Genomic DNA, 10137 nt, shown 5'->3' on the forward strand with positions numbered 1-10137 from the left:
CTCTGATGTGCCACCGGAGTAGTGGTGCTGGCGCTGGTGCTGGTGCTGTCTGCTCCCTGCTTCCAGCCCCTCCCCCTCCCCACCCACCCCCGCTGCCAATGCCCCTTGCTGCCTCCGGAGCTGCGACAGCGTATGGCTGCAGCTGCTGCTCCCACACGGAGCAGTGGCAGCACCTCGTCGCATTCCGCCGGCCAGCAAAGGCCTGCAGGTGCCGCGTCTGCCACCGGCAGGCTGCGCTGCGCAGCTGGTCAGTGCGCCAGAGGGCACAGCGCAGCATGGCCTGTGCCCGCTAGCGCCTGTGCCCGCTTGCGTGCATTGCAGCTGGAACTGCGGCCTGGCAGCAGTGGGGCTGCAGCGCCGACGCCAGCCCCGCACCCTGCGGCCGCAGCTGACACCTGAAGCCGCCGCTCTCGTCCATGTGTGAGCGCTTGCAAGCGCCAGTACGCCAGTGTGTCCACCAGTCCGTCCGTCGGCCTCTCCGCAGCGCCAGAGCAGCCTGCTCGCCCCGCCGCGGCCAGCAGGCTCGCCACCGCCCCACGCCACGCACCCCGCCCCCTACGGCTGCCGTGCCCCCGTGCCTTGCACCCTGCGCTCCCCCTCCGCGCTGATGCTGCCAGAGCATTCTTCGGAGTATATGCTGATGCTTTGCTGCGCCCTGCTGGCTGGGGCCAAGAGAAGGGGGAAGCGAGCTCCACACACACCACCGGTTACACGCTGCGGATGCTTCAGCACTTAGTGGGCCTCAGCCTCCACCTGCTTCTTCCGCCACATGATGTCCAGAGCGGAGTCGCCCTCACCCTGCAGCGCAGCCAGGGCAATTTGCGTCAGTGGAGAACAGGGCATCGCATCATGTGCGCCTCGGTCCGCCTAGGTGCCCTAACGAGTCCATCCGGCTCCAAAATGAAAGCGACGTATCTCTTTAGGAAACGGAAAACAGCTACCAGCGGCTGGGGGCTGCTGCTGGGGTCGCCGCCGCGGAGAAGCCGGCCATCGCGCCCCTCGCTCACCATGGCGCGCACGTTGCCGGCAATGGCGAAGGTGGTGTACTGGTTGCTGTACACGCCGTTGGCGTCCAGGTGGCCGATGTTAATCTGCACGCTGGCGTGGTCCTTGGCGGTGATGAGCTTGTTGGTCCACGCGCTGCAGCACAAAATTATAGACTTGTAAGATTTATCCATGAGAAAATACCACAGCGAGAAGCGCAGCGCCGTCACCGGCCGACCCACCACTTGCGCGGGATGTAGAGGTCGACGACCTGGCCCTCGTCGTTGATCATCTTTCAAGGGTCTTGAAATGGACCTCGTGTGTGCGGCGGGGAGAGAGAGAACCAGAGTGCGATGGAGGCGAAGTTGACCCCGGCTGGACGCCCGTCGCGATGGGCCTCGCATGCAGCCCCCGCTCAGGACTTTTGCCCGCCGCGCTCACAAGTGTCCCAAGCTACACGTCCTTTTAAGCATCACATACACACGTCCACCTCTACAGGAATGCCTCACGTTACTATGGTTGCGTATCAACACGCCCCCCTGGCCAACACTAAGTGGCGGCGTTGGCGCTTGAACTTGCCCGCCTCTTTATCAGGTCTGCATCCAAGAAACTCACATCGAAACTGCCACAGTACACTATCGCCTGAGTGCGAGCAGCTCGGACCAATGGCAGAAATGGCCTCCAGCCGGCATCGCGCGGGCCACCTGGACTGAGGCTCAGCCGGGTGTATCTGCCAGCAGTTGCTCAGCTGTGAGGCGCCTGCATGGTGCTTCTTGAAACCGACGCACTACGTCTGCTTGGCCAGCATCGGTCCAGCAGGGAGACAGGGTCGGGGGCGACAGGTTCGGTTCGGGGGCGGCAGCTCATGTGCTCTTGGAGCTGCACACACATACACACCGCCTCAGGGGTTCATGATGACATTGCATACATGTGTGTTAGACGCTCGCAAGACCTGCAACGCTCAGCGGTTCGCCGCGGCCTGCAGGGTACGGCTTGTGCTCACACTGGGAGACCATCTTCCGCACGCACGCGCGCACGCATGCACGCTCCCTGAGCGGCTTTGCACGGCCGATGATTATAACCTTTAAACGACCCTGATCGCGCTTGTACGCGCTGAAGATTTTGTCGTTCCGCTAGATAGTACCTGAGGCCACATCTCTGCACGCCATGCATGGCACGAAGCATTACCGGTGTGCTGCAGATTGCCATGCGCCGTTGCCGGCGCCAGGCATGGCAGACGCCAAACCCCTGGGCACCTCTGGAAAGCAGTGTGTGTCGTGAGGTTTGGCGTCTGTGTTTTTGTTGAAGCCGTGTGGCAATGGTGTTTCTCTGGCTCTGGCGTCAACTTCAGCCCCTGTTGGCAACCCTGGAGCAAAACATGGTTGGAGCGTGACAAGGTTGCGTGTGGTGCCACTCCCCAAGGTGTTTCTCAACACCGCCAGCTTGTTTCGGCTGTTTATGTCGTACCAACGCCTCAGGCGAAGCCCTGGATACATTAAAGGTCGTGCCGTCGTGGATTGTTGTGCAGCTGCTGCTTGAGTATGACAGTGCGCGACAGTGCGCAATCTGTGCATTATGCTTGCACTCAACGTTTCCCGTTTCCCTGCCATGCAGGATGCGCCTACAGCACATGCCGGAAGTACCGCATTGGCATTCTCCTACAGCTGCATATAACACAACAAGTGTGTGTGTATGCGTGCGTATGCGTGTCGCGCTTTGGGAAGGCCAAACATGCCAGTGGAGGCGGTGAGATAAGTACTTCAGTCCAAGCCGAGGGCGGTCAGGAGGGACACGCGGGCCAGGGGATGAAGACTGATGAAGACCACCCACTGGACAGACAGCTTGGACCAGGGTTGGAACATGAACTGGATAAAGCGGATGTTCGTCAGTCCCAATCTTTGCGCGTTTGTTCGGACGGTCACAGGTTACTCGGCCAACCTTGGTGGGCAGCCCGGTTGCACGTGCATTGGAGTATAAAAGGATAGACACAATGTTTATAGTTAGTTCATCACCATCCTACCACGAGGTTGCACGAAATCACTGGAGCCGGTGAGGAACACATGGCGACCACTCGTGTACGAGGTGAGCTGGTGGGTGCAACGTCACGTGGTGGTGCAAGAGTCCACAAAGGGGGGGGGTTAGGAACAAACTTTTTTGACCCCATGCCACAAAAACTCAATCTTCAAACCATTTCTCAATACTTCCCGGACCCCCAGACCGACCGACCGACCCCCCCTGCCGTATGAACCCCCCAAACCCCTCAGAACCCCTTAGGGTTTTGTACGGTTGGTGCCAATCGACTGCTCTCGATGAGCTCTATCGTTATGTAAAATGGTCCGCCTTGGGACACATTTTGACCGACCGACATGTGGACATGAGGACATGTGCCCCGTATGCTGACAAGTATCCAGATAGACTGGCCTATGATGCAGCGGCTTACTCCAATGTTATTTGATAAAATGAAATGTGCTGACACATTCACCCATGCAGAACCTGGTCGGCACAGGCCTGTCCCTGGCCAGCTCCCCAGGCATCTCCCGAAATGCCGACGTGCCGCTCCCCAAACTGCCCCAAACTATACACGTGTTCTGAATCCGGGTTATAACTATGCACGCATCGTTACGCTGCGCCCATTGTGGCGCGCGCTGCAGGACCGAAGCGCTAGGAATAAAACTTGGCACGAACCTCGTGGGACCCCCCACCGAAACCTCTTGGGACCTCATGTCCACCCCCGGACGCGCAACTCACCTTCCCACGCTTTGTTTGTGTTTATTACGGCATAACATGTACATATGAACCTCGCAGTGCTGCGTTTGGCCCCTAGTTCTGCTTGTGGGGCGCTTCCCGAAATCCGCCATACGATTCGAGTAATAAGATTATTGCCCTGACCCTCCAGCCATTACCCTGCAAAATTTTTTCTGGGGGGCACAGCCCCCCAGACCCCCAGAAAACATGAACGACGTTGCCATACTTGCCCAGCTTGAACCTGACTTCCCCGCACCTTGCCTGACTTGCGTATACTTCTCTGCTGTCATGCCTCCGTGCGTTCAGCTAGTCTACAGCAACACCCCGTACCCCGCACTTCATCATCACTGTACGCCCGCACTCCTGCCCTGAACACGTGAGGCTGCGCGCCCTCTGCTGGTGCAGCAGCAGTGCCCGGCCGCTGCCGTGCTGTCGCCCTTGCTTTGAGCAAGCCCCCGTCCAATTTATACCTATCAGAAGTACCTAGAGGATGTAATTAGTGGTCCTGGCGGGCAGCAGCTCGCGATAAGCTGGCCTTGGCCTCATGCAGCACGGGCATGCGGTGCCCTTCGAGCCCCCGCCCGGCCCCCGCCCCGCCCCCGCCCGGCCCCCAGCCAGCCTTACGGCCGGTAACGGCTTTGGCGCGCCTTCGGCGCGCTCATTACCGGCTCCGGACATCCACATCCGGATTTATTACCGGAAAGTAATGGTATTACCCAAAATAAAAACACTGCTCCCGAAACCCGGTGGACTGAAAAGATGAGCCCGCTGCAAAGATGAGCCCACCCCAACTTTTGAGAATGGATCCCCCTTTTACCCAGACCGACAACCTTGCCGACAACTTTGAGGGGCCATAACTTTCCCTTCTTGTAATGTCGCCTTCATAACTTTGACGATGAGGTGATGCCGGACCGGACGCCGACTGCGCTGGACGCTGCGGCAGCTGCGGCCCGGCGTGCGGCCCCCAAGCGGAGCCGGGAACAGGCGCAGGCGGCGGCCGCGGCGGGCGAGGCGGCGCTGGCGCTGGCCATCCGGGAGAGCAAGGCGGTCAAACAGGCCTTGGCGACGGCGGCGGCGGTGCGAGCCGCCGCGACAGCCGCGGCGGCGGCGGCAGCAGCGGCCGGGGCCACGGGCACCCCGACGGCGGCCGAGGCCGGGGCGGCCGCGGCGGTGGTCGCGACAGCAGGCGTGAGTGGCACGATGGCCGCCGTAGAGGCCACCGCTGCGGCGGGCGTGGAGCCGGCCTCGCCGCCGGCCGCGCCGGTGTCAACGGCGGGCTTGGGGGGCATCGTGGGCCCGGCAGTCCTGCCCGCGGGGTGGAGCAGCGACGGTGGTGTGGGTGATGAGGGCCTGGCGGGCGGCGTCGGGCAGGGGCTGCTGGGGGATGCGGAGACAGCGCCGGATGCCAACGCGAAGCTGCTGTGTCAGGGCCGGCGGGGCGGTCCTGGCGACTTCATGGACGTTAGCTCGGTTGCCCCGCCCGGGGGCGGGCAGCAGTAATGCGGCGGCCGAAGCAGGCCGCTCCGGGGCCCCGGCCCTTGCGGGTGGGGTCGCATAACGTGCGGGGGCTGCGGAAGCGGGTGCCCCACCTGGGGTGCTCGCGCCTGCACGCCCTGCTGAGCTGCTGGGAACGGCAGCGCCTGGATGTGGTCTGTCTCCAAGAGACGCACGTTCTTGACTCGGACATCGACCTTGTCACGGCGGACCTGGCGGCAGCCGCTCAGCGGCTGCATGCACGCGAGTGGACTGCGTGGTCGGCGCCGGCCCAGAAGCCGGAGGGCCGTCGTGTTACTGGCGGTACGGCAATCCTCATTCGGTCGAGCCTCCTGCAGCAAGGCGCCATGGTGCTCGCTGGCGGCGCAGCTGCCGTGTCGGTGGCGGCTGGCGCGTGGGCGGGCCGCGGTGTTAGTTTGCAGTTGCAGTGGGGTGGCCACACCTTCACGCTGACGTCAGCCTACTTTCCCCTGGCATCCACAGCGCAGCAGGCTTTCATTCGTGAGTGGGTGGGCCTTCGGGCGTCGGGCTCGGGCGAGCACCTCCTGGCAGCTGACTTCAACTTTGTGGCAGATGTGGCGCTGGACACCGTCACTGGCCGGGCGCGCAGCGACGGACCCGCAGCCGCCGCGCTGGCGGCGGCGTGCCCTGGCCTCATTGACGTGTTACGGCGGCGCCACCCGGCTCGCCGCGTGTGTACCTTCTTCCACCCCCACGGGGCGAGTCGGCTGGACCGCATTCTGTGCAGTGGCGGCCTCGAACCGCAGGTCCTGGAGTGCGGCGTCGCCGCCGGGGTGCCCTCCGATCATATGCTTGTGACGGTTGCCCTTGCGGCGTCGCCTGAAGCCGCGCCACCCGCTCGGAGCCTGCCCAGGGCCCACCTCGGTTTCCGGGACTTCAAAGACTTGGATCGTGACTACCGTGCTTGGCTGGGTACGGCCCTGGCGGCACGCCCTACTGATCCTGTTGAGCTGCTGGAGTGGTGGCCGGCCCTTAAACGGGCTGCCGCCACGTCCGCCAACCGCCTGAGCCGGGAAGCTGTTACGAGGCGTGTGGCCGCCAGCCAGCGGGAGGCGGCCGCGCTTGATGCGGCGGCAGCAGCTGCCGCCGCGGTGGAGGCTGGCGGTGATGTGCAGGTGGCGGCGCAGGCGGCCGTGCGGGCGCGGTGCACGGCGGCGGAGGCCGCCGTGGCCGCGGCCGCCGGCGCGGCGCGACGTACGCGCCACGCGTGGCTGCGTGGCGGCGAGAAGCCCTGCCCTCTCCTCACGCGCATGCTGCGGCCGGCGGGTGGGCCGCGCGTGATTGCCAAGTTGAAACAGCCCAATGGCACCACTATACATCCGACCCCACGGTCATGGGGCAGGTGATGGCGCGGTACTGGAGGGACGTCAGCGCCGCGCCGCCGCCCGCTCCGGATGCCCGCACGCAAGTCCTGGATGCGCTGCAACAGCACGGGCGCCGGTGTACAGCCGAAGAGGCGGATCAGCTGGGGCGGGTTGCGGTCTCGGCGGCGGAGGTGCGCGCGGCGCTAGCCGCTGCGCCGGCTGGGCGCGCGGCGGGCCCTGACGGCATACCGGTGGAGTTATACCAACACTATGACAGTGATTTTGCGCCGGTCCTAGCGGATGTGTTTACGGCGGTGGGGGAGGGGGCTGGGGTGCCTGACGGGCTCCTGGATGGCGTGTGGTCTTTCTTCTTTAAGTCGGGCGACCCTACCGAGCCCTCTAATTATCGCCCCATCACGCTGACGGATACCGATTACCGCACCGTTGCCCGGGTGTTGTGCTTGCGACTGCAACCGGTGTTTGGGCGTGTCATAGACCCTGAGCAAACTGCGTTTCTGACGGACCGTCGCATTGCCGATAACGTCCTCTTGCTCCAACTTACTCCTGGCCTGTTGAAAGCCGCCAAAAAGGCCCCGGCTGTGGCGGCCTTCCTCGACTTTTACAAGGCGTATGATACGGTGGACCGCTCTTTTCTGCTCGCGTGTCTGGAGCGCATGGGCGTGGGGGCGGGCTTTCTTACGTGGGTGTCCCGCCTGTTAACTGATACACGTGGGGCGGCGTTGGTGAATGGACGTGTGTCAGGATGGGTGCCGTTGATGGCGGGCGTGCGGCAGGGCTGCCCGTTGGTTCCGTTGCTCTACCTCGCTGTGGCACAAGCCCTTCTGTCATGGCTACGCAGCCGGGGGCATGGTGTGCTCGCTAACCTTGCGTCGGTGCTGGCGTCCCAGTATGCGGATGATTGCACGCCGTTTCTGGAGGGGTTTCAGGCGGTGCCGGGGTTCCTGGCGGACATGGATGTGTTTCGGCGGGCGTCTGGACAACGGTTAAATATGACTAAAGTTGAACTGATGGTGATGGGGACGGTCGGCGGTGCTGGCGCCCTGCCGGCCGGCATGGCTGGCCCGCCCCTGCCCCCTGGCTGGCGTGTGGTGCCGGCGGCCAAGTCACTAGGGGTGCATTACGGGGATTGGGGCGCATGCTCCCCACCAGTTACGTTTGAGGCCGTGATGGGGGTGCTGAGCAAAATCGCGCGCATGCCCGTGTCCATGTTTGGTCGGGCGGCCGCGGCGTCGGCTTATGCTTTGGGCAAGGTCCTGTATCATTTGGAATTTGCGGGTCTTCCCCAACTGTACGTTGTTGACCGGCTGCTAGCCAGGGTAGCGGCGGTGGTGGATCGGCGACTGTCGCCGGCCCAGTTTGATGCCAGCCCACATGCACGCCCGGTTGGCCTCTCCATTGACCTTATGCAACTGCCTCCGGCGGTGGGGGGGGGCGGGCCTGTTGCCGCTGGTGCCGCATGTGAAAGCGCGGCAAGCCGGTCTCGCGGTCCGGTGTGTGTTGGGTGTGTGTGGTCTGCTGCCGTACGTGCCCCCGTGGACCCGGGTCGCGGCGGCGTGGCTGCGCCAGGTGCACCCGGCGGCAACGCCCCTGCGTCTCTTGGTGCGGGGGGCCGCGGACCGTGTGCTGAATAAGCCGCTCACCCCGGCGGGCAAGCCGTTTGCGCGCCTGCTGAAAGCCATGACTGCATTGCCCGCGGTGACTCTTGTGGCGCCGCCCGAGCCGGGCGCGTGGGTGAGTCATGTGCCGTTGTGGGCTAACCCGGCGCTGTGTGTGGACGGCCGCACGTGGGAATTGGCTTTCGCGGATTTGTTCGCTCTGCCGGGACTGGCGTGTGTGGGCCAGCTGGTTGCAGCGCATGACGGCCTGAACGAACTGCGGCAGGCATTGACAAGCCCTTGGGCGGAGGGCTCCCGGTCTGGTGAAGCGTGTGCGGATATGTATGTGACTGCTGTGTGGAGGCGGGTGCTGCACTGGAGCACGCGGGCACGCCTGCCGTCGCCCCTGCCGGGGCCGGCGTCGCCTCAAGAGGCGGCCGACCGGTTTGCGGCGGCGGTGGCCCTTCTTCCCGCTGGCTGGGCTGCCGCCGCGCGTGCGGCCCAGCTGGCTCGGGGGCCTGCCGCCGCGCTGCCGCTCCCGGTGGCCGACGTCGTGAGTGCTACGGCGGAGTCGGTGCAACGGGTGGTGCGGGGACTTGGATGGTTGCAGTGCGGGGGGCCGCCCATCCTGCTCACTGCCTACACGGTGAAGGCGGGGACCGTGCTACAAATGGCTCCACAGTTCGCCGCCCTGAAGGCTAAGCATTTGCAGTATGTGTGCGATGCGGGTGTGTCGGGGGTGGGGGCTGCCCTGGCGGCGGGGGCCTTCGTGTGCACCTTGGCCCGCTTGTGGTCGCTGAAATGGGAGAATCATCATAAGGAAGCACTGTGGCGTGTGGCCGCCAACGCTTGCTGGGCGTTTCCACGGCATGCTAGCGAGCGGGCGCAAGGCGTTACTGTTGACCCGTGTTGGGCGTGTGGGGTGGACATGCAGGATGGGGACCGGCGTCACTGGTTTTGGGACTGCACTGTTGCGCTGTCACTGCGGGAAAGTATGGGGATGGCTATGGGTTTCCTGCCGGAGGAGGCTCTAAGTGCCTTCTCTCGTGAGGAGTTGTGGTTAGTGCGCCCGCCTGCGGGGCTTGCGCCACCTGTGTGGGATGTGGTGTGTCTCGCTGCTATGTCTGCCCTGGACTTTGGTCGGCAGCGTGTGGTTATGGCCGGGTTGGCGGCGCGAGCGAAGCTGCCGTCGGCCCGGGTGCTGAGCATTGGACTTGCCGTCGTAGCTGACTTCTGGGGTCGTCTCCAGACGTTTGTGACTTTGGGTATCAGGCCACAGGGTTGGGACGCTGTGCCGTTTGCGCATCCCTTCATATCTCGGGCTGTTGGTGACGGCATGGTTTTGCGCTTGCCGTATGACGCTGATTCCCCGCCCCCCTCGCCGTGAGAGGTTGTGCGTGGTTGGTGGCTCTGTGTGTGGGCAGGATGCACGTGTGGGCGACCGTTCTAGTACCTGGACGCTTGCGCCCTGGTTAGTGCGTGCGCTGTGCGTGTGTCCTACGGCCTAGACGTTTCCCGGCACTCCTGTGCCTAGGCTTGTGGCGTTGAGGCACAGCGGTGGGGCTCTGGCGGGTTGAGGCTTGGCTAGGACTCACTGTGCGCGGAGTCACACGGACTTTGCCCGCGGGAGGGTTTGCAGCAAAGTCGGGGTTGGGCCCTGATAGCATGTGATGGCTCGGCGTCTTCGGGAGCTGGGACTGTCCCCTCTGTAACATCCGCATCCATAACTTTGCACCCAGAAACCCATTTTCGATTTTGACAGCGGATTCGTTGTTTTATCGTTGAGCGCTATCTATTTAAAGCATGGGGTCTGTTTCGGAAGAATTCTAACCCCCCGAGTCACGCGGCTGAAGTACTGAAGTGGGGCCGTTAAGTTAACGGCTCCACGGAGCGTCGACACCTATCGAGGAGGAATCGATGTACTGTGTTAGGAGCGAAGTCTGCAAAGGAACAGGCGGAACAGGGGATACGGT

The 10137-nt window shown here is 63.6% G+C and overlaps 1 protein-coding gene across 1 annotated transcript; it reads right to left on the minus strand.

The window, feature by feature from the left end:
• Nucleotides 1-695: 695 nt before the first annotated feature.
• Nucleotides 696-1320, minus strand: CHLRE_03g203450v5 (ribosomal protein S21). Its single transcript, XM_001693294.2, has 3 exons — nucleotides 1227-1320; nucleotides 1008-1140; nucleotides 696-798 (listed from the first exon to the last, which is right to left on the minus strand). Exons 1-3 carry the CDS (start codon nucleotides 1274-1276, stop codon nucleotides 733-735), a joined length of 249 nt encoding a protein of 82 aa, XP_001693346.1. The 5' UTR covers nucleotides 1277-1320; the 3' UTR covers nucleotides 696-732.
• Between the last annotated feature and the right edge of the window lie 8817 nt (nucleotides 1321-10137).

Source organism: Chlamydomonas reinhardtii, chromosome 3, assembly GCF_000002595.2.
Source record: "Chlamydomonas reinhardtii strain CC-503 cw92 mt+ chromosome 3, whole genome shotgun sequence".
Classification (NCBI taxonomy): domain Eukaryota; kingdom Viridiplantae; phylum Chlorophyta; class Chlorophyceae; order Chlamydomonadales; family Chlamydomonadaceae; genus Chlamydomonas; species Chlamydomonas reinhardtii.